The sequence below is a fragment of the Lepus europaeus genome, chromosome 14 (genome assembly GCF_033115175.1).
Source record: "Lepus europaeus isolate LE1 chromosome 14, mLepTim1.pri, whole genome shotgun sequence".
NCBI lineage: Eukaryota > Metazoa > Chordata > Mammalia > Lagomorpha > Leporidae > Lepus > Lepus europaeus.
Window position 1 is genome coordinate 91,306,229 of NC_084840.1, and position 23,933 is coordinate 91,330,161.

General features: G+C 51.2%; 1 protein-coding gene across 4 annotated transcripts in view; it reads left to right on the plus strand.

Moving 5' to 3' along the window:
• SVIL (supervillin) overlaps window positions 1-23,933 on the plus strand; it is a 198,475-nt gene that overhangs the window by 150,548 nt on the left and 23,994 nt on the right. For 2 of the 4 annotated variants that reach the window (XM_062211118.1, XM_062211119.1), the window contains 8 exons: window positions 3,646-3,778; window positions 7,186-7,233; window positions 7,738-7,815; window positions 14,519-14,666; window positions 19,147-19,236; window positions 19,332-19,418; window positions 20,617-20,788; window positions 23,052-23,224. In XM_062211118.1, the coding sequence (XP_062067102.1) occupies window positions 3,646-3,778; window positions 7,186-7,233; window positions 7,738-7,815; window positions 14,519-14,666; window positions 19,147-19,236; window positions 19,332-19,418; window positions 20,617-20,788; window positions 23,052-23,224 (929 nt within the window). The remainder of the gene's footprint in view (window positions 1-3,645; window positions 3,779-7,185; window positions 7,234-7,737; window positions 7,816-14,518; window positions 14,667-19,146; window positions 19,237-19,331; window positions 19,419-20,616; window positions 20,789-23,051; window positions 23,225-23,933) is intronic. The other 2 variants (XM_062211120.1, XM_062211121.1) reach the window with 1 other exon arrangement.

A 23,933-nucleotide genomic window follows, 5' to 3' on the forward strand; every position in this document is an offset into this window, starting at 1 on the left:
AGCTCTGGCTGTTGCACGTATTTGAGGAGTGAACCAGGGAATGGAGGCGTTCCCTGTCTCTCTGCCTGACAAGATAAATAACATAAATAAATAAAATTCCCAATAAATTAGAGCTATAGGGCTAAAGAGGCATGGGGAGGGGCCCAAAGATGGAAGTGATGGAAGAACTGTGATGTCCTTAATCAGAGAAGCAGGTGGCCTGGTGGGGCATGAACCCTACCACCAGGAGACCAGACCAGCATCACTTACATACAAGTGCTGATGTGTGTGTGTGTGTGTTTAAAGATTTATTTATTTACTTGAAAGGCAGAGTTACAGAGAGAGGCAGAGAAAGAGAGAGGCAGAAAGAGAGAGAGAGAGAGAGAGGTCTTTCATCCAGTGGTTCACTTCTCAAATGGCCACAATGACCAGAACTGCATCGATCTGAAGCCAGGACTCAGGAGCTTCCTCCGGGTCTCCCACGCAGGTGCAGGAGCCCAAGGACTTGGGCTATCTTCTACTGCTTTCCCAGGCCATCAGCAGGAAGCTGGATTGGAAGTGGAGCAGCCGGCGCCCATAGGGGATGGATGCAGGCACTGCAGGCGGAGGCTTTACCCTCCATGCCACGGCGCCGGCCCCCTGGTGTTTTATACAATAGAGGATACTCAGCAGGGGAGTTCCAGAGAGAAACACTAACCCTGCACCCTGTTATGTCACCTCCTTCTGAATGAAGGTTCCTTGGATCTGTTTTCTTGGCTGGACTCGGGACTTTTAATGAGGAAGTTCTGTGTCCGCTCTGATTTGCTTTTTTCTGCTTGTAGTCAGTCTTAGCCGGTCTGTGTCTTTCTGAACTGTTTACTGCTGGGGCGCGAGGTCTGCCTGTCCCCTGCGTGACCCCGCGCCGACTGCTGTGTGCCTGTCCCCATCATGCGCGGCTCCCAGACCAGACTCCCCTGCTGGACGAGAGGGCAGAGAGGAACAGGCGCTTGCCCGGGCGGCCCGGCGAGCACAGGACGTGCTGGGCCCAGGCCAGGCCCTGGGGTCAATAGGCTAATCCAGGGCCACTCACCCAGCTTGCGGGCTGACACTCAGCAGATGCCCACCTCGCGACCTCACAGTCCTACAAACAGCACTTGGGCTTGGCAGATGTTCAAAGCGCCGACAGCTGTTTGGACTGACCAGGCAGGAAATGATGTTGCTGGAGGACCAGACGCTCTGCCCCCCAGCCCCGGCCCCGGCCCCTGCCTGTCAGGTGGCTGGAGGAGAGAGATGTTTGCCAAGATCTCCTCGAGTCCTCGGCGTGTGGAGTGCCACACAGGAAATCCACGAGGACGGGGCTCGCACACGGCAGTTTTGAGGGCTGGCTCCCAGCGCCACCTGGGCTCAACAGCAGCATAGTGGCTTATAGACAATTTGCTTCCTCTGTTGTGTCTGGAAACAAAGTTTCAGGTTTTCAAAAAGGGGAGGAATTCTTTGAAAGGGTTTGGAGAGGAACTCGGCCTGTGTTTTCTGATAGACTGGGGACAGTGATATCCAGGTTCTTAGACATCACCAGGCCATCAGCAGTGTACTTGCTGGCCTGCCAGGTGATTCGAGATGCTTCTGTCTGAGATGCCACCAAGGAAACCCAGGGAATTATTTAGCGACGTTGTCCACGCTCCTTGAAACATTTGGGAACTTCTTGGCGAGAAGAGCCTCAAAGACCATATTGCTCATTATTTTTGATAAAGAGAACTCACAAGGATGAATTTGATCTTTTAAAGATTCTCTGAAATCATACAGGATCCAGTCTAATCCGGTGGATGAATAATAGCTTGTCTGGGGGCAGGGGGTGTCGGTGTTGGGGCACAAGTGAGTTAAGCTGCCACCTGCAATGGGGGCATGTCCTATCAGAGCGCTGGTTCGAGTCCCGGCTGAACTGCTAATGATCCAACTCCCTGCTAATGCGCCTGGGAAGGCAGCAGAAGGTGGCCCAAGTACTGAGACCAGGATGGAGTTCCAGGCTCCTGGCTTCAGCCTGGCCCAGTCCTGGCTGTTGCAACCATTTGGGGAGTAAAACCAGCAGACGGAAGACCTCTCTTTCTCTCTCTCTGCCTGACAAATAAATAGATAGATCTTAATAGGAAATAACTGGTCTGGGTCCCAGGGGAAGTAAGAGGCAGAAGCTGATTCTGAGCCCCGTTTGCAGGCAGAGCGCAGATGAGCTGAGTGCCTCTGCCCAGCAGGTGTGAGCTGGAAAGACTTCCGCAGTGAGATCTGAAGTCCTGGCCTGCCGCTACCTTTTGAAAGTCTCTTGTGTTGAGCCTTTGCAGCCCTTGAAAGCTCCAACGCACCACGCCACTACTAAGTATTTCTTTTAACGATTCGACTTCGTGAGATTCTGTTTTTCCTTGGAATAAAACTGTCTCGTTCCAACGAATCAGAGAAGAGATACACGAATCCTAGCCACGATCTCAGACGCAGTGCAGATTAAAACATGGAAAAGAATTCGGATTTTGCACTTATGGACATGAGTGAGCCCTGTTAGCGTGCAGAGTATTGTTAATCATTGTGGAATTACACAATTTGGGATCAACAGGGAGCGTGATCCAAATGTGCTGTGCCTTGGAGACAGAAGGCAGTGCACATGGACGTTACACAGAGGCAGAGACAGAGAGAGGTCTTCCATCCACTGATTCACTCCCAAAATGGCCGGAGCTGCACTGATCCGAAGCTAGGAATCAGGAGCTTCCTCCAGGTCTCCCATGTGGGTGCAGGGACTCAAGCACTTGGGCCATCTTCTACTGCTTTCCCAGGCCAGAGCAGAGAGCTGGATTGAAAGAGGAGCAGCCGGGACTAGAACCGGCGCCCATATAGAATGCTGGTGCTTCAGACCAGGGCTTTAACCTGCTGCGCCATAGCACCAGCCCCAATCATCATGACTTTTGTGCCTCTCGTCTTCCCCATGTTTGTGCGATGTAAACGCCTAAGCCGTCCGAGCTGAGCCAGCCACCCATTCGTCAAGAGTAACCTTTTAGAGGCGCCAATATCCTCATAGCACTGGATCAGGTCCCACCATCGTTGAACTAAAGTAGGTCAGGTGACAGTGTCGGCTAATTAGATTCCTTTTTTGTAGATTTCTTTCCCAAGGGGGAAGTTGGAGTAATAATTTTAACAAATAGGTTTGCCGAAAAGCATTTCTGTATTAAGAAGATGGGTTTGGAAGGACCCAGCACCTTCACAGGAAATAAATGAGGCTCAGCGTACATTCCCAGTAATGCACATATACGCCACATCGGCCTTTAATCTAAAAGTATGGTATTGAAAGAGTGTCAGGGCTTCACGGCTTTAGGTTTTTAAATTCATTTCTGCAATATTTTCCGTCAAGTAACTACCGCTACTACACCGCTTGAGGAATGTAACGTGGTTTCACCGAGTGACCAGAAGGGGTCGCTAGAGGACACTTCGGGGACCATTATTTTTGTCTTTTTCTTTGCTCTCAGCCCCAAGGGCAAGGAAAACCCTAGGCAGTCTCTTGCTGCGCGTTTCATCTGGAAAGCCAGAGAGAGTCCAGCTTCGCATTTTCAACCAACTCCAAAACGTTTGGGACCCTGTGGGGGGAAGGGGTGTCTGTGCACGCCGAGGGGTCTGGTGCTGACCTCTCTGGGCTGGTGTCTCTTTCTGCAGGCTGGCGCTGCTGAAGAAGAGTGGGGAGGAAGACTGGAAGAACAGGCTCAGCAGGAAGCAGGAGTACGGCCAGGCGTCTGCCTCTACCGGCGGCCTGCACCTGCCAGACACGGAGCCACTGCTGCCCAGGAGGGTAAGGCCGTCCACGCCGAGGTGGGAGTGTCGGGGAGCATGCACAGCCTCACTGAGTCTTGCGCCTCGAGGCCGGGAACAATCCCCGGCAGCCTCTCCCAGATCAGCCGCATGAACTTGACCGAAAGGTCGAGTGCTGAGGTGTCCTGGGAACGCACACAGCACCGCACACAGGAGGCCGTGCACCTGCGTTTTAAAGAGTGGGCTTTTTCCTTCCATTTAAAGTGTGGCTAAATGAAGCCTGCCATTAAGGCTTTTATCGTTTAAAAAAAAAATTGTAATTCACTGCTAAAGCTTGCAAGTTGCATAGGCGCTGTGGACTTGCTGTTCCTACACAGAGATTTCACTCCAAAGTGTGGACAAAGGTGTTGGTCCATCAGTGCTTAGCTCCGAGTTTGCAACACATTTCGCCATGAGGGACCATGTCTTCTGTCGAGAAGGTATCGCCAGGTGGCATAGTTTCACTAAGGCTAAGGAGTACGTGGTGATGGAGGCAGGAGCGTTGTGGGGTTGTTCAATGACAGCCGTGTCTGTGCACACCTGAGACTCACCTGCTGCCAACCCCGCAGCGACAGGCGTGTTGGTGGGCCTGAACGGCTGCGACGTGCCCTCTGCTCTGTGTCTGGGCTAAGTAGGACGCCTTCAGCTAGAAAGCGCTGTTTCTACAGGGTAGTCACCTGGGCCCTGTTAAGCTCTGAAATAAGTTCTCTCTGCAGAAGAGAGAAATCACGGATGGAAGAAACTAACGCAAAAATGAGGTGTGCACGTAGACCGGTGGATCAGGCGTCCGTGATACTTCCCTGTCTACCTGGGTTGTGTCAGAACAGCAAGTCGAATTCTTTCTTTAAGGCACATGGGGATCTCCAAAAAGTTTATGGATAAGGCATATGATCCAAAAAAAAGCATGAATTTCAAATTTGTCATGCGAAAATGAACTTACCTCTTCATTCCATATCCCATGAAGTTCTCAACGCCCTCCCTCAGAGAGAGTGTTAAAGAGAGTGGCTCGAGCAAGCGTTTAATTCCCAGCCATAGTAAAGGTGGATCCGCGGAAGCAGGCATGTGAGATTCACATTTCAAGAATGAGACCCCGAAGTGAAGGGAAATTGAGGCCCTCAAATAACTGATGAGAGGACTCCAAGCCATCTGACCCCTGGCTAAGGTATTTGCAGGGCCCTGGGGGCCGGGGCTCCAGGACTTGGGCCTCAGTATCTCTGGGCTCAGCCTCCGCTGAGGCCACAGCAACAGTGAGCTTGCTGTACGTACTCCTGCTCAGTGGCCTAGTTCCTTTGGGCCTGAGACAATGAGCTCTTTGAAGCTAAAATTAAACTCGGCTATTTTAGGCCTTTGTTGTCCACATTGGGAGAATCTCAGGTTCTAGGACGGTCAAGCGGTTTGCAGATGACCTGCAGCAACCTCATGGACCGTGCCTTCCCCAGGGGTAACGGCAAAGCTCACGTGTGGGAGGCAGGGGCCCTGAAACCGGGTCTTTTTTTTTTTTTTTGACAGAGTGGATAGTGAGAGAGAGAGAGACAGAGAGAAAGGTCTTCCTTTTTGCCACTGGTTCACCCTCCAATGGCCGCCGCGGCCAGCGCGCAGCGGCCAGCACACCGCGCTGATCCAAAGGCAGGAGCCAGGTGCTTCTCCTGGTCTCCCATGTGGGTGCAGAGCCCAAGGACTTGGGCTATCCTCCTCTGCACTCCTGGGCCATAGCAGAGAGCTGGCCTGGAAGAGGGGCAACCGGGATAGAATCCGGTGCCCCAACCGGGACTAGAACCCAGTGTGCCGGCACCTCAAGACGGAGGATTAGCCTATTGAACCACAGAGCCGGCCCTGAAACCCGGTCTTATCTTAAGACCAGGCCCCCATAGCCAAGGAGTGCTTCAGAAACCAGAAATGACCAGTGTGTGTTGGGTGCCTGAGGGCTGCAAGGGCCAAGTCCACACTAGCTGATGGGCCCAAGATAGCAGGTTCCAGAACCTTCCATGTAGACCCCCAACAGTGGGAAGGAGGCAGCTCATCAGTTACTTCCCAATTTCCGAATTCACCAAGTAGCACCCATTCCTGGAATTAGGACGTTTTCCTCTTGTCCTGATATGTGAAGGTGGTGGGGGTCCCGTGAGTCGCAGCCCAGTTAGGTCCACGCCAAGCTGAAATGCAGAAGAGGTGGGGGGAGGGGGTGCTCCCAGCACTTGCCTGGGCTTCTGGGAAAACCTATGCACTGGCCAGTAAAATAATAACGGGAGCCGTGGAGATCGTGTTGAGTTCTCTGGTAGCCACACTGCAGAAAATGTAAGAGGGTGCCTTGCATTTGTTTCTGGCAAAGACTCGTCTCAGAAGAGGACGGATTTCAAGTCGGCCTCTCATCTTGGCTGCTCTGGTGTACGATGCTACGCTCTGGCCCAGGGGTAGATTTGGGGAGAATAAGTTAGTGTCTTCCTCTCTGTGCTGACCCCACACTTGTCTGCAGGAGCAGGAAACCCGGAAGCAGTTCTGTGTTCACATGGTCTCTCCCTCACAATTAGGACTGACGGTTCAGAGCGTGCAAGCACTAATAACTGACTAATAATTGAGGTGGTTCCGCCCACTGCCTAAGAAAAATCATGCAGGTTCTTTCTTTCCAGATGTGGCTCCCCCTCCCCTGCCTTCTGTTCTCTGGATTTAGTCTAAGTCCGTGGGAACCTGACTTAACCATTCGCCTTTTGTAGCACAGGCAGGGATGGCCACCCGGTGTGTGCACGTGGCCTGGTCCGTGCTGCATGGCATGTGAGCACTTGAGCATGAGCCACTGAGCAAAGTCGTGGAGGAAGAAGCTAGCCGGGGCCTCCTTGTCAGGACTAACAAGTAGTTGTCACCCAGGAATTATCTCCAATTCCTGCCTGTTCGACACTCACTCGGGCACAGGGTCCCGTTGTCGCGATCCACCCTTCCCAGTGTGTCAGCTTTCACCCAGGATTTAAGAACCCCGTAGAGTTGGCCCCTGAAAACCTGCATCCACATCTGAATCCCGGATGCTGGTTGTGGTTCCCTGGCCGTGAGGTCAGTTTTTTCAGCGAAGGTCAGAGCCAGTCCCTGAGAGGCGAGGGAAAGTCAAGTCCGCCAAGTTGATAGCCCCCAAGCCACCTCCAGCGCGTACGATTCCAAATCTCGCTTCAGGAAGACGTGGTCCGCTGCAGAGTGAGGTTGGGAGGCAGTGGACAGCTGAGGGTTTGACTGCTGGGTGAAGGAGGTCATTGTCATTGTGCTCTCGGGGTGAGGTTCCTGGGGGCTGATAACACTTGGCCATGTGAGCATGCGCATGTGTTCAGCTGAACCCCGGCACACCATGCCTGCAAGTGACTGTGCAACCCTAACAGGACTCTTGTCTCCCAAGACTCTGCAATGTCTCCCATTTGTTTTAACCTGTAGGAAGAAGGAGAAGTTACAGACGATAATGCCATTTCTAATCTGCTTTGGGTAAGCCTGACTCTAACCGGGGTGCCCTCTAGGTTGTGGCCGGAGTTAGGCCTCCCCACCTGTGAGTCTCCCCACCCCCATGCCTCCCTGGCTGGTCTTGTATACCCCTGGGCAACACAAGCCTTGATCCAGACTGGAGAGCTGGTCCCTTCAATCATGAAATGCAAATACGTCCATGCGGGTGTTCTTACGTTCGATGTTAACGCGGTCGCGACAGCCCTGGTTCTCTGTGTGACTGAGTATCTGGTAGAGATTGCGGGAGGCTGCCGCCCAGCTCAATGAGTTCCCGCACAGAATGCTCTCTGGTACGATGACTGCTTGTGTGGGTTCATTATAGCATTGGCCTTCGTGGAAGGACCCTTGTGCAAAGAGGTGAAATTGCAATGAGCCCACTAACACTCTCTTAGAAAACAGCCGTGGGCTGCGCGCCCCCAGCCCCACCCCACCTGCCCTGCTCTCATCAGCCATCTCTTTCATCTCTAATCCTCTTGATCTGCCCTATAGGAACCTGTGTATGCTACTGCTTACTCTCCTGCTCTACCTGCTGCCCATAAGTACCCGTCTTTTGTATCTGTTAACCAGGTGAGGACAAGCCTGCATGCCTTATGCCTCATTGCAATTTCTGAGCAGAAGGGAAGCACTTGTGTTTCATGTGGGGAGGATGTGTGTGTGTGTGTGTGTGTGTGAGAGAGAGAGAGAGAGAGAGAGAGAGAGAGAGAGAGAGAGGCAGGCCGTGTGGGTGTGTGGGCACGTGTTGAATCAGTTCCTCGTCTATGCCGGCTACATCACACACGCACTGCAGCCTGGGCTCGTCTCTTACGTGGACCTGATGGCATTTGCTCATCACGCCATCATGCACCTGGTGTAAGAGGAAGTTTTCCCCTTCCTGCCCCCAAGCTGTAAGGGCAAAGCAGCTCTGGAGTCGAGGGGAGGGGCCAGCTCAGCAACGATGTGATGTTGCTGAAGATTCAACAAAAAAGGCCATCTGCTGGAGCTGTTAAAATGAGAATGCATGGACCCTGGGACCCTGCACGTCTCTCCTTGCCGTATCCTGTCTGAGCCCCAGCCCCCACAGGGGACGCTGTGGCCTGGGGGCTGAGTGGCGCAATGGGTACAGCAGGTTGGACCACCCTGAAAGCTGAACGTGGGTGCCCCTGCTTCTTAGTACACTTGGGAGTGTCCCAGTGGTCACCACGGCTGGGAGAAGTGGCTGCACCCACTCTCCACAAGTGGCCTTGCCCTCGCCCTTCTCGGCCCCTCTGCCCTGAACTCACAAAGGCTCTTTTGAGAGTCCACAGCCCACATATCTGCCCCAAGAAAGAGACTCAAATCTGGGGCAAACTTGCTGCCATCAGTCATGGGGGAAATTAGCTATTTCTTTTTGATAAGTCAATGCTAAACTAGAAAGGAAAAGTTCTATTACTGAAGTTTGTGTGTGTGTGTGTGTAAATTTTTCATTTATTTATTTACTTGAAAAGCAGAGTTACATAGTCAGAGGGAGAGACACAAAGAAAGGTCTTCCATCTGCTGACTCACTCCCCAAATGGCTGCAATGGCTGGGGCTGGAACAGCCCAATCTAGGAACTCCATCCAGATCTCCCATGTGGATGGCAGGGGCCCAAGGACTTGGGCCGTCTTCTGCTGCCTTCCCAGGTGCATTAACAGGGAGCTGGATGGGAAGTGGAGCAGCCAGGACACAAACCAGAGCCCATAAGGGATGCTGGCACCAGAGGCTGCAGCTTAAGCCGCTGCGCCATAACACTGTGCCCATATTTTAGTAGAATGTTTTCCTAGAGCAATTGTAGCTTCACAACTCAATTGAACAGAAAATGCAAAGAGTCCGTTTGTCCCCTGCCCTCCCAGGCAGAGCCACGTCCCCCGCCACCATCAGTGAACCTGCACTGACAGGATGGCCCCCCAAAGGCCAGGGTTCACATGAGGGCTCTCTCTGGATGCACCCTGTCTTGGGTTGGCCAAATGTGTGAGGACTTGTATCCACCATAAATGTCCAGGCAGCAGAGTTTCAGACAACCAATTCCCTGCCCTTAAAATCCTCTGCACCGCACCAGCCTGTCACTCAGCTCCCTGAACCTTTTCCTGTCTGCAAAGTTCTGGCTTTTCTAGAATGTCCCAGAGTTGGGATCCTACAGTAAGTAGCCTTTTCAGGTTGCCATCTTCCACTTGGCCACAGACGTGGAAGGTGCCCTCCTGTCTTTCCGAGACTTGGTCTCTCACTTTGTCTTAACACTGAGCAGCATCCCATTGCCTGGAAGAGGTGCCACAATGAATTCATCCATTCACCAATCCAAGGATATCTTTGTTGCCTCCCAGTTTGGGCAGTTACGAATAAACCGACTGTAGATATTGATGTGCAGGTTTTTGCTTAAGCTTTCAACTCGTCTGGGTGTAAGGGAGCATGTTTGCTGGAAGGTTTGCTAAGAGTGTGTTTAGAAAAAAACAGATTGTCTTCCAAAGTGTCCACACTTTTGCTTTCCCATCAGCAATGACCAAGAATTCCTGGGCCTCCCTATCTTCGCCAGGCTTTGGTGGGTGGTGTCAGTGTTCTGGGTTCGCACCATGCCAATGGGTGGGTGGTGGTGTTTTGTTGCTTTAATTTGAAAATCCCTAATGCTGTTTGATGTTGAGCATATTTCCATATGCTTCTTTCCCTTCAGATGTCTTCTTTGGTGAAGTCTCTGTTCAGATTGTTTGCCTATTTGTTAATCTGTTTTTTGTTTTTTGTTTTTTTTTTCCTGACTGCTTAGTTTTAAGAGTTCTTTATATATTTTGGCTAGCAGGCATTTACAAGTATTTTCTCCTGTCTGTGCTTTGTCTTCCCATTCTTTTCACAGTGTCTTTCACAGAGCAGAGGGCTTGCATTTCAATCAAGTCCTACTTATTAATGATTTCATGGATTATGCCTTTGATATTCTATATAAGAAGTCATTGTAAAACTCAAGGTCATCTACCTCTTATGTTGCCTTCTAGGAGTTTTGTGCTTTATATTTAGATCTCTGTGATCCATTTTGAGCTAACTTTTTTTTTTCCTATGGAGGTGTTTTGTGGTTTCTCTTGTTTAAAGATTTATTTTATATTTGAAAGGCAGAGTTACAGAAAGAGAAAGAAGGAGGGAGGGAGGGAGGGAGGAGAGAGAGAGAGAGAGAGAGAGAGAGATATCTTCCATCTGCTGGTTCACTCTCCAAATGGCCACAATGGCTGGGGCTGGGCCAGGCCAAAGCCAGAAACCAAAAGCATCTTCTGGGTCTCCCATGTGGGTGGCAAGGGCCCAAGCACTTGGGCTGTCTTCTGCTGCTTTCCCAGATGCATTAGCAGGGAGCTGGATTAGAAGTGGAGCAGCTGGAACTTGAACCAGTGCCCTTATGGGATGCCTGCATTGTAGGCGGCAGCTTACCCTGCTACACCACTATGCCAGCCCCTTGAGTAAACTTGTGTAAATGTTTAAGGTCTATGTTTTTTGGTTGGATTTTTTTTCACACATGAGCAAAATTGTTGAAAAAATGTCTTCCATTGTAGTGCCTTTGCTTCTTTGTCAAATATCAGTTGACTGTGTTTATGTGAATCTACTCCTGGGCTCTATTTTGGTCCATTGATCTATTATTTCACCAATAGCACTGTAATACTGTTTCGTAGTAAGTTTTAAAGTTGGGTGGTGTCAGTCCTCCAACTTTTATTTTTCTTCATTATTGTGTTGACTGTTCTGAGTCTGTTCGCTCTTCCTGTAAACTTTAGGGTCAATTTGTCAATATCCACAAAATGTCTTGCTGGGATTTTGATGGGGATTGCATAGACCAAGTTGGAATTGATTGTCCTCATCCATTCCATGAACATGGAATGCCTCTCCATCTATAGTTACATTTCAAGAAAAATTAACATTTACCAGAGTTAATTTATGTCTTACCACTTCAAAGTTAAATTTCTTTTGAGTTCTGTGTTCTTACATCATCGGCTTTCCCATATAAATATCTTGGGTCTTGATGAGATAGCACTAGCCTTTTTTGTCACTTCACTGTATTGTTACTTTCCAGGTGCTATCATCATCATCTTCAGCTTAGCTTCACTGGACGAGGGTAAGATAGAAAGTTTAAATCCATATCATAGCATTTTCTTTCCAGGAAGCTGTCTGGTGGTGGAAGAGTTTTACCGTGGGTCTGCCTTAATCCTAACCATGCAGCGTGTTCTGCTTTCTTGCTGTATCAGAAACATGGAGATTTGCTGTGATGCTGCAGTGTGCAGGTGTATGAGGAGAAGCAAACTCCTAAGCCACAATGTGGCAACCTGAACACATTCCTACTGACGGATGCTTGGCACGGTTTTCATCCCTAAGGAAAGACCTTTCCTTCTTCCCAACTGTTCAACTACCTTCTGTCTCTCTCATTGCCTCCCTGACCCTCTCTCTCCACATCTCCTCACTGTGTTCATGGATCTATTCATATTCTACCCCAATTCTATTCTAGATGACACTAAACATCTCGCACTTACCTTAAAGTGGCACTGTGCTTACCTCCATACCTATTCCAACCTTCTCTATAGGAGGAACTTGGATGGGAGAAAGGGAGAAACAGGCCAGCAAATGAAGTTTTAAGCGACAAGGAAGCAAATGGACGAAGAGTTCTAAAACAGGATAGCGTTTGATGTGTGATAGCAATATGTGATAAATTGTACCAGATTCTTAAATGATATATCCCTCAACCTCTCCCAGAGCCATGTAAAGTCAGATAGAAGGGCTTAGGGGGCCCTAAACCAAACCCTTAAGTGGCAAAGTTCAGTACAAACTTCTAGGAAAACTTGTTTAATATTGTCACTTTGAGGGGAGTAGAAGACGTTCCTTCCTGGCCTAGATCCAGCCAACATATGGCAGCCCTGAATCCTAAAGTGGCTGTGTCAGCCAGGGCTCTCTTCCTTCACATGGGAGAAGGAGCCCTGAGTGCTTTGGGCAGTAAGATTGTTGCCTCCAGGAGGCCACCGTGGGACTCAGTCACCACCCACCCTGGACCCAGGTCCACCACGGAACTCCTTGGAGAGGCCAACTTTCCTGGCACCTGACAGTTGGAAACGTCCGAAGCCAAGCGTCACACCGGTGTGATGAAAATTCGCCCCTGAAACTTCATATTCAGAGAAAACCTACTGTCTTTGAAGGGACCCCTGGCAAGTCGCCCTCAAGGTTTATTGAATCAGGGTGTGAGGTTCAGCGTTCCTTAGAGTTGGGGTCATCTCGCCCAGCATGAGTGGGAAAGTTGAGGGAAAGCTTGCTTCGTCGTTGAGTTCTTCGGTAACTTTGTACTTTGATTGAACTTAAGACTTCAGGGAAGTTTCTAAAAGGGGCAGGGCGCTCTCCTGTACCCTCAGACCCACCAGTGGCTGCGTCCCCATCCTCCCTACCTTCCTCCTCCACCCCTTGCCTGACTTCTCCACAACTCCCTCCCTCTCTCTCTCTAGCACACACACACTCACACGTGTGAGCAGTCTGGAGCCATCATACCCCTTAACCTTACAGTCCTGCAAAGTCAAAGCTATTTTTCTCCCATAATCACACCACAGTGATATGGAGATCAAGACCAGGAATTGTACACCCGTGGAAGGTCTGTCTGAGCCACATCCATAACCAACTAGTGTCCATCCCCCCCCCCCCCGCCCCCCACTGGTCCCTTCTCCACGGAGGATCCCATCCCGGCTCACAGCCTGCATTCCGTGGTCCTCGCTCTTTACGAAAAGGTCCTCGACCTGATGTCACTCACCAAGGACCTGAGAATCCATCTGGCTGTCGTTCCCACGCACTGGAATGACAGACCAGTCCGTGTTGGGGGGCTTAAACCAGAGCGGACCGAGGTGGACCCCATGTCGGGCTGCGGGATTTCTGTGACCCTCTGAAATCTGGGGCCCCGGGCGTTCAGAAGTGGGCCCAGCGCTTCGCCACCAGCCCTGCCCCGCGTGAACCCGGAAGTCATTCCCTGCGGATCCATTAAGAAAAACGGAAGTGCCGCCCCCCTACCCCGTGTGAACCCGGAAGTCATTTCCTGCAGGTCCATTAAGGGAAGCGGGAGTGCCACCCTCCTGTCCTGTGTGAACCCGGAAGTTATTTCCTGCGGGTCCATTAGGGAAGCGGAAGCGGAATGGCGGTAGTGGAGTGGGCGGGCGTGGAGGAGGAGCGTTGCCCTTTCCTGTTGGTGGTGTTGGGGGAAGGCCTTGGATCACTTTGAACTCTGCCCACTTCTGATCCAGGGCAGCCTTTCCACAGGGGAGAGAAACTGGGGAAGCTGCCGGGGGCTCAGCCCAGAGACCCCACTGGCTTAGAGAACCCCCTCCGACAGCCATGACCCACGGCTCGGCTCACAGCCTCAGTGGGCGATGCTGTTGTACCCTCCCTCCTTCCTGGGCCTGCCCCACTTGCCCTGCTGCTTCCCCAGCCCTGTGCCCGGATGTGGGGAGGGATGGGAAGCGGGCGGAGCTGCCTCCATTTGCGGGCCACCTGTACCAGTGTCACCTGCTGCCACCGTCCATGCACCGTCCATACACTCCCTTCCTCGCGGCCCACCCTCGAGCCCTGTGTGCGTCCTGTTGCTGCTCTCCCCTCCTCCTCAGCCCCATCCTCAACTATGTTCCCAACTGTGAACCAAGTGTCACCGACGGCTTAGACATTTAAGAGGCAAGCAGATCCCAAAGTAGAAATGTTATCATACGTGTCAGGTTACAGGATTATAGCACGATTCGACCACAGTGTCACACACAGTACGGCTCCAAGTCGGTTCCCTCGGCAGTCTGCCCAGTTTGGCTTCCTCACTGCCCATATGACACCGTTGCTGTAGGAAAAGGCATTCAGGGTTCTAGAAAGCTCTATCACACACCTGATTCCCAGCCAGCTTTCCCTTCTTTATGACTGACTGTGTTCCTGAGAGCTTGCGTGGGTAACGCCTTCTCAGTCGGTCGGGTTCCTTGTGAGTGTCTATGGGTAAAATCTCCCAGTGAACCAACTTTAACCAAATGGGTAGAACCAAGCAACTTGAAAAGCATGTGATGCTCATGGCAGGAAGACAATCTCTATGCTTTCGTTTATTTTGACAAAGCATCCTTTTGGTGACTCGAGCCAGCACGTAGAGCACACCTTTTCTGCGTATTGTTGATGGTGCCCGCTAGCCTGCCTGGCAGGAATTTCAGACACTCCTGGAGAACCCTGGGGAACGCATTTTCCTCGGTGTCTGCCTCCAGCCAAACTCACACCTCTGCCATTCTCTCTGCGGTTTTTCCTCTTGGCGCACGGGGTGACCAGCGGGTGATGGACAGCCGGGAGAGCCAGATGACCATTGAAGAGAGGAAACAGCTCATCACCGTGCGAGAGGAAGCCTGGAAGACCAGAGGCAGAGGGGCCGCCAACGACTCCACCCAGTTCACCGTGGCTGGCAGGATGGTGAAGAGAGGTCAGAGAGAGAGACAGAGAGTGTGTGTGTGTGTGTGTGTGTTGCATATGCACGTGTGAGCACACTCACGCAGGGGGTGATGTTGCTACATGACAACTCAAACTTTTTTTTTTGGACAGGCAGAGTGGACAGTGAGAGAGAGACAGAGAGAAAGGTCATCCTTTTCCATTGGTTCACCCCCAAAATGGCCACTGCAGCTGGCGCACTACTGCCTGCACACCACGCTGATCCGAAGCCAAGAGCCAGGTGCTATTCCTGGTCCCCCATGCGGGTGCAGGGCTCAAGCACTTGGGCCATCCTCCACTGCAGACAACTCAAATTTTTAAAAGACATTTTTAAAAATTCATTTTCACCATTTGAAAGGCAGAGAGAGAGATTTTCCATATGTGTGGCCACTCCCCAAATGCTCACAACAACCAGGGCTGGGGCTGGGCCAAAGTCAGGAGCCAGGAACTCCATCCGGGTCTCCCACGTGGATGGCAGGGACCCAAATACTTGAGCCTCATCGCCTGCTGCCTCCCAGGGTTCACATTAGCTGAGAGCTGGAGCCAAAGCAGAGGATTTGGGACTGGAACTGGGCACTCTTGATATGGGGTGTGGTGACTTAACCTCTGTGCCACATCCCATCTCCGTTTCTTTTTTAATTTCTAACCTTATGGATGTTGTGTCCACATTTGAGAGTAGGTCCTGGGAGATACTCCTAAATGTCTCTTCTTCAGCAGTAGTCCATTAGTGTGCTCTGCAAGTGAGATGTCTAATTCAATTTGTCACTATTCCAGAACTTTCCCACCTGGAAACTGAGTGCAGTCATCAGTTTCAAAAGCAACTGCAGATGTGCTGACACACCTGGGTGTTCCCCAGTCCTTACCCTCTTACCCTCAAATTGTTTCCATTCTCAGGCAACCTGGCAACCAGTTACCCCAAGGAAGCCTCTGGTAGTAGAGGAGCCGGGTATCTCTGCTGTTAGGTTAACTCCTGGGCTCCTCTTCAGCATGCCAAGGCCAAGTTCAGGTGCAGTTTGTAACAGATGCAGCCCATTCTGCCGAAGTAGGATTTCCTGTAGGAGGTGGCGCTGCTGCCACTGAGCTCTGGAGCTGACTTGAAGTCAACATCAACGACTCTTGGGAGGAGGGGAGGGGACCCCCCCAACCTACTGCGTGGTTAATGAAGTTGCCCGAGAGCATTGGGGGTGCCCTGGCCATCTTTGGGGCTTTATTTCCTGTCCTGTAGGGAGTAAAGTGCTGAGTTCTGGGGGGACCAGTATTGTAGATCATGGGGTTAAGCCTCCACCTGCAGCACCGGCATCGCGTTTGAGCACTGCTTTGAGGCCTGGCTGCTCCACTTCTGATCCAGCTCCCTGTTAATGCGCCCATATGGTGTTCCAGGCTCCTGCCTTTGGCCTGGTCCAGCCTTGGCCATTGTGGCCATTTAGGGAGTGAACCAGCAGATGGAAAACAGTGCTCACTCTCTCAGTCTCTCTCTCTCTCTCTCTCTCTCACTCTCACTCTCACTCTCTCCCTGTAATTCTGCCTTTCAAATAAGTAAATATTTAAATAGAGCTGCGTCCCTTTGCCACCTCCAAGCACACCCCTTGGCTTTCTAAGCTATTATCAGAAGCCAACTCTGAGTGGCCAGCATTTCAACATTCACTGAGTACATACTGGTGTCAGTTTCGTAGGTTTCTCTTTCCTTTTGCTCAGAATCCTTAGACACCACTTGAGATGTCCAAGTTCCATATCCAGGTGCCAGGCTGGAGTTCTGGCTGCTCTGCTTCTGATCCAGCTTCCAGCTAGAAGTGCACACCCTCAAATCAGCAGGTGTTGACTCCAGCACTAGGGTCCCCGCCACCCACATGGGAAACCCGGATGGAGTCCTGGATTACCATCTCTGGCCTAGCCCAGACCTGGCTCTTGCTAGCATCTGGGAAGTGAACCAGCAGATGGAAGATATCTCTCTCTCTCTCTCTCTCTCTCTTTCTTTCTCTCTCTCTCTCCCCCTCCTTTTCAAATAAAATGAAAAGAAATGAATGAAAATTTTTAAAATACCTCTAGGGATCCTAACTATTGTGAATGGTTGCTGGTTCCTTGTAGGCACATAGTAAATGTTTGCAGGAAGAAGGGAGCAAGGGAGAGAGGGATTCTTAGTGGAAGAATCCCTTATAATCGTTTCATTTTGACCTGATCTTAGAATTGATGCAAGATGCAGAACAGAAGGAGGTGGTAGCTGAGCTTTTTCTTCATCAGATCACAGAACTGTGTAATTATATTTAATATACTTTCACACGAGCCCCTCCCTGTGTTAACCTAAGCAGACACTTTGAGTGTGGATTGGCTATACAGAGCTGGAGCCGAGAACTCAAACCAGAGCTCAAGTCTTCCAGTGTCTGGCCCAGACTTTCATGTTGAAGACTTTGTACTTTGCTCTTTTTCCTTTCCCATCTTAAAATCATGATTTATTCGCAATAGGCCTTTACTGCCTGTGTCCACACGGATGTCAGAATAAGAGATTTTTCTCTTGAGCAGGTTCGGAGAATGAATGTTTCCCATTGCTCAGTGGATGAATTTGTTCTCACATTTTTCAGAATAAATCATGGATCTTGATGTGGCAGGAAGTCATTTTCTTGTGCTTTTACTCGAGAGCAGGAGCTGTCTCCCATTTTTCTAATATTTGCCGCCGCCTCCAGGGTTGTATATTTTATGATACATCCTTAGCTCCCCTTGATTGGCAGTGATCCAGCATCTACTTTGCATTTATTGCAGAATGAAGCAGCCAGGGGGCTTTTGACAGGCAACCCTGTCACCACCCATCAGGGAATGGCCACGGGGAGGGCCCCTGCTGGACCACGGGGAAGACACCTGTCCCACCTGTGAGAGTACCTTGCTCACCACAGGCAGCAGGAGGCGCCGGGGAAATGGGATTTGCCCAATGCCTAGATAACAGGGAACGGGATTCCTCTGCTTGCTTGGAATTCGGCCATCTGGGTCAGCCCTGTGGATCAGCCTGAGACTCACCGCCCTCTGTGCTAATGAACTCTTCAGGCATCTTGGACGAATCAGTAATGATTTACTGCCCCTGACTACGATACCAATTTTTTAAAATTTTTTGGACAGGCAGAGTTAGACAGTGAGAGAGAGAGAGACAGAGAGAAAGGACTTCCTTCTGTTGGTCCACACCCCAAATGGCCACCATGGCTGGCGCGCTGTGCCAATCTGAAGCCAGGAGCCAGGTCTCCCATGCGGGTGCAAGGCCAAAGCACTTGGGCCATCCTCCACTGCCTTCCTGGGCCACAGAAGAGAGCTAGACTGGAAGAGGGGCAACCGGGACAGAATCCGGTGCCTCAACCAGGACTAGAACCCAGGGTGCCAGCGCCGCAGGCAGAGGATTAGCCTAGTGAGCCGTGGCACCTGCCAGATACCAAATTTTATCAAGTGTACTTTCGCACTGATATAAAGAAACCCTTTGCCAGTCTGATCGTCAAAACCAATGTTGAAATATACAAGGGGTCTTCGAAAAGCTCATAGAATATTATGGAAAAACTACATCCCAATTTCATGGTTTTTTTTGGCACCAGAATGAACGAACTTTTTCATTCCATTTTAATTAATTTAATTCCGTTTTGTCATAAACGTTTTGAAGTCCTCTTGTATATATTTGCAAACATACGCACACGCGGAGAAGTGCTACTAGAATATTGAAAGCAAATTTAAAGCACTTACCTTTATTTTCCCTTAATTTTGTTATGCTGTAATAGCACTCCAGTTTACAGGAGAAAAGAGCAGAGTAATTCAGTCATGTATTTTTCCTTGTAAATGGTTCTTCAGGGGACACTTAGAGCAGCAATGTCATCCAAGAATCTCACATTTTCATGAAAGAATACAACATGATAACATGAACATCTCAGCTCTTTGTAAATGTGCTAATTAATTCCTTTCCTTCCCAACCCATTCTGCTGAGGTTCGGGAAAAATACTTAATTTCACTTCGTTGAGTTTTCTCAATCCAAATAGAAATGTTCCATGTATTTCTCTTTAATGTGCCTTGTACCATTTACTCTTTTCTCTTGTTTATTTTTTAAAGTGTACTTATTTATGTGAAAGGCAGAGGGACAGAGAGAGAGCCAGCTGTAAACCAGGAACCCAAAACTCCAGGTGTAGCGGCCCAAGCATTTGGGCCATCGTCCACTGCTTTCCCAGTGTGTTAGCAGGGAGCTGGATCAGAAGTGGAGCCTCCAGGACTTTAGCTGGTGGCTTGTGATTACTTACAGTCCCCCAAAACAGTACATTTCTACCTACATTTACAGTCATCTCACATGCATGTCATGGAGCCTGCCAGACGCACGTGTGTGTATGTGCACCTGCAGGTGTGTGTGTAAATGCCTGGGAGTTGTACAGTCTATGCTGGAACTACTAGAGTCCCGCCAGGGTCCTGGGTCTGCATCAGTGACGACGAGGTGCTAACTACCTCCTCTGCTTGTGCCTCAGGTTTGGCATCACCCACGGCCATAACTCCAGTAGCATCCCCTGCGTGCAGTAAGTCAAGGGGCACCACGCCGGTTTCCAAACCCCTGGAAGGTAGGTCCCAGAGTGCCCCGCGTGCCGCCATGAGGTTCTGCCCCCCCCAGGGCCTCAGTGCCACACGCTTCCTCGGATGCTGTCTCCTCGCGTAGATATTGAAGCCAGACCGGACATGCAGCTGGAGTCGGACCTGAAGTTGGACAGGCTGGAAACGTTTCTGAGAAGGCTGAATAACAAAGGTACCGGAAGCCAGGAGGGGAGCTGTGCTCTCTACTCACGGCGAGCCTCTCAGGACATCCAAAGCAAACCCCATGCCTCCCGCAGTGTCTCTCAACTCTGCTCTCTCCTCTCTGCCAGATCATCTTGTGATTATGGCTTCCCTCTTTCCGACTGGCAGAACTCACTTTCTTGGCAGCTTGCAGAAGAGGAAGGGCGGGTGGAGACCAATTGGCTCCCCAAGCCTGACTCACTTTGGTGCTGCACTAACCTGAGAGCTCCCAGTGATCTCGCTTTGTTCCTGAACCGAATCCCTCAGGGCGCCCTCCAGGGAGAGGTGTGAACTCACTGATTTTGCTTCTAGCCTGACAGCACTTTATCTGCATCAGCAAAACCAGTGTGATCTTGGGCCTGGGATAATTCACTTTTTATGTCTCGATTTCTTCAAAGGCAAAAGCTGATGCTACTGCTAATAATCCCAAGGGATGTCTGAAAAAAAGAATTCTGGGGAAATCAGTGTTCAGTGCTTACTTAAATACAGAAGCCACAGATCAGAGTGTCTAGAACTTGCAGCTTGCTCATACAAGGCACGGGCCTTCCTGCTAGTGACAGTGAGTTTGAAGAACCAGAGGTGCAGAAGTGTAGTGTAGTAACTAAACTGGAGAGGCGAGCAATGCCGATGACCCAAAACATCTCACACACGCGTGCAGGCCACAGTGCACTAGCCCAGGGCTCGGCAGACAGCGGCCACGGCCGAATCCAGCTCTCTGCCTGTTCATTAAGTAGAGTTTTATTGGAACACAGCTATGCCTGTTTGTGAGAGCTTTTGCAGGCCAAGAGTAGAATCGAGTGGCCACACACAGGCCACGTGGCCCCTCCGTGCAAAGCCTAAAACACGTATCACAGGGCCCTTGGCAGGAAGAGAAGGAGCTGATGCAGCATCTGCCTCCAGCAGGGCCAGGAGCAGGTTGAGAAATGCTCAATGTGCTGAGTCAGCGAGGTCAGCTTCCCTCCCTCCCACCACCCGACCGCGCGAGACGTGTTCAGGTGGGAGGTCGTGGAAGGACCAGGAAGTCACCACGGGACCTGGATGCCACTGTCCCGAGTTCGCCACGCCTGGAGACGTGGAATTTAGCATGGACATGACTTCTAGGCGTGACAAAGTACAATTGCTTCCCTAAAACTCTTGTCGCTTGCTTGCTGGCTTGTCGCTGATCGCAGGGATGCCAGAGACAGTGCTCAGTGTCACGGGCAGATCTGTCAAGGAGGTGATGAAGTTGGACGACGAGGAAACGTTCGCCAAGTTTTACCGCAGCGTGGACTATAACGTTCCCAGAAGTCCCGTGGAGCTGGATGAGGACTTCGATGTGATTTTCGACCCGTATGCGCCCAAGTGAGTTATTTAGTGTCTGTCTTTGCTCCGCCGAGAAGGGCTTCCCCCTCCAGCCCGCGCGCAGGACTTTCCTAGGGGTTCTCCTGTTATCTCCTGCAGTCCTGGCAGGCCCGGGAACTGCTAGATGCTGATAACATCACTTACAGAATTATCAGCTTAGAAACTAGCCTGCCGTAGGTTTAGTGATTTTCCAGTTCTGCCCGTGGCTGCCATGGCAGGGCCAGACCAAATGGCTGGCCGGGCCGTACATGGCCCTCGGGCTGGACTCGGCCCACTCCCGCTAGAGCGTGCCTGTTATTCTGTTACTGTATAGCGAGGTGCACGGTGCAGCAGGCAGACCACACGAGGTGGATTGTCACACAGCTGGGACGTCATCAGTTAGCAGAGGTTGCTCTACCTGTCTTTCATCACTCACAACCAACACGTGGTGATGACAAGCTCCGTGGGTACAACCAGCCGGGAGATCAGGAAAGAGTATTCCTTAGCTTCCGATCCTGCGTGACATCGGGAGACCTGAGGGTTTTTTCAGTGACTCCCCAGAATCTGTGGGCACACGGGGAACTTGGCAAAGCCGCCAAAGCGAAGTTAGGATTCCTTCCGCCAAAAATGTTAGGAAAAAAGCCCAAAAACCCACAGCAAAGTGACTCCAGCAGAACGAAGGTGTGGAGAGATGTACGGTGCCCAGCAGAACGTCGCTGTGGCTCTTCTCCTCGAGGCTGGCTTCACTCCCCGTCGAGCCGTTCCCCAGGAGCTAGGAGATGGGCCCCCGGGCTCTGGAGTCGCAGGCTGCCTCCCTGGCCAACCCTGCACAGGCAGCTTCTCGCCCCACGAGCTCCAGCCCAAGCTCCAAGTTCGGTCTCCCTCGCTTCTGCTTGGCCCCCAAGCCCATCCCTAACCCAGTGTTCATGGTAGGGGGGCTTGGGAGACCCTGGCTCCCACTCAGAAGCGTGACCTGGTGGAGACCCCAGCTGCTGTTCCCAGAGATGGACGGTGACCCAACCACACAGGTCCCACCTTTTCCTCCACATGGTCAGAGACCCTCTCTGCAGAAGTCTATGGAGTCATCAGTGTCTCCATCCGGTGCCCCAGAGACACATCGGCATATTTCTATTCGCTCAGTCTGTGTCATCTGCACGCTTCCATTTCCTACCTGAAAAAAATAAATAAATAATGAGCGACTTGCCATATCCCACCTTAAAATAATGTTTTAGGTGCCTGTATGCACTTGTTATTTAGCCCTTTCTCAATCATCTCCCCACCCAAATGTCGTGTTTTAAATTGTCCCGCACAATCATTTCAGTGTGCAGCTGTGTAGTTACATATGCACCCCACAGTGTCCGTGGGGCTTGCAGGCTCAGAACGGGGTCTGCCCGCTCCTTGGGCTGATCTCTGTGGCCCCCGAGAGTGCCGAGGGTGTGCAGGGGTCACAGGTGGTGTTGCACACTGATTTTCCTTCTAAATATAGCTATCCCGTGGTGCCCCTGGGGGATGGTGGGGTCCAGGACCCCCTGCAGATCCCAGAATCAAAAGATGCCCTGTGTCCCTTTTGAAGGTTGTGTGCTTGATCCTCCTGTATGTCCTAAGTCCTCTCTAGATGAAGTATGGCACCTAAAGTGCATAAATGGTAGGCAAAGAAGTGTTATTTGGGGTTCTTTAGGGAATAATGGCACGGAAACGAAGTCCATGTATGTTCAGTACAGGCACGATTTTTTTTTTTGGAAGGTGGGGATATTTTTGATTCACGGTTGGCTTGAATACGTGGATACAGACCCTGGGATTAGTAGGGCCGAGGGTATTTTTTGTAATGGTGGCTCTTTTCCCAAGGGGCAGCAGGCTTGTGGGGAGGGGGAACTGCAAGGCCATTGGGTACAGAGCACAGCTGAGTGTGAAGGAAAGACGAAGCCATCGAGGAGCAGTGGTCGTCTGAACCCAAGGAGGACCTGCTGGTAGCCCTGCAAAGATGGTTTGGATGCTCACACGGGCAGGAGAGGCAGAGGGAAGTCTCCCCAGCAGTGGGCAAGGGGTGCCCATGAGTGGGGTACCCGGTGGCTGGTTGAGATCTTGAACTCAGCGGACTTGGATCTCCCCTCCGAGAGTCTTTGAGTCCACATCAGGGGTGCGTCAGTGGCAGCAGGAGCTGTAAGATTCAGTCACGAAATCGGGAGGTAACCATGTGGAGCCTGCTGCTCTGGGTGCAGGGTCCACAGCCACGTCGGGGTGGCCCAGGCTGCAGAGTGGGCCACAGCTCTGCCTCGCTCCGCAGGCTGACCTTCTCCGTGGCCGAGCACAAGCGCGCTGTTCGGCCCAAGCGCCGGGTCCCAGCTTCCAGAAACCCCCTGAAGATGCTGGCAGCCAGAGAGGACCTCCTGCAGGAGTACACGGAGCAGAGACTCAACGTGGCCTTCATGGAGTCCAAGCGGATGAAAGTGGAGAAGAGTGAGTACCGGGCAGCATCTGTGCTGGGGCAGAGGGCAGTGAGCATGCTCAAAAACCCACCACAGACACACAGGAGCAGCTGTGACCCACACGCGCATGCTACTGGGCACTGGAAGGCTTCTCCCCTGCCCCCCACAATCCCCACCCTGAAATTCGTGCAGTGCATGTTGAGTTTCGGTTGAGTGATTGACATTACCCTGTGTTGCTGCATTCTCTTAGAAGAGGTCATGGGTGAAGGTTGCTTCTGAGTTGTGTGGTTCAGCCCATTTTCAGCTCCACAGAGCCTAAACACAGCAGTTCTCCACTTCATCTTATTTGAGAGCAAATGACTTGAACTTGGAGGGGGCGGTGGACCAAACCACTGCTTCTCCTAACCCTGGGTTTTTATGTTGTCAGCTGCTTTTCAAGTTGTTTGTGGTGGGCCACTCGAGGTGTTTGGAGTTGGAAGGGAGCTGGGAAGAGTGGGAGATTTGAAACAGAAAACATTCAGGGTGAGGAGGTAGATTCCAGCTCTCAGCTCTCCTGCCCGTGGCCACCTGGTAATGTGGGGTTGCATCGTCACAAAGCAGTGGTTTTCCTGGTGGAGGTAATGGCATGCATATTCTTGCTAATTTTAATATTCTTACTATGATTTCTATTTTCCTATGGCCTCCATAAACCATTTCCTAAGGCTTTTCTTAGAAATACAGATTGGACATTGGTCATGTCT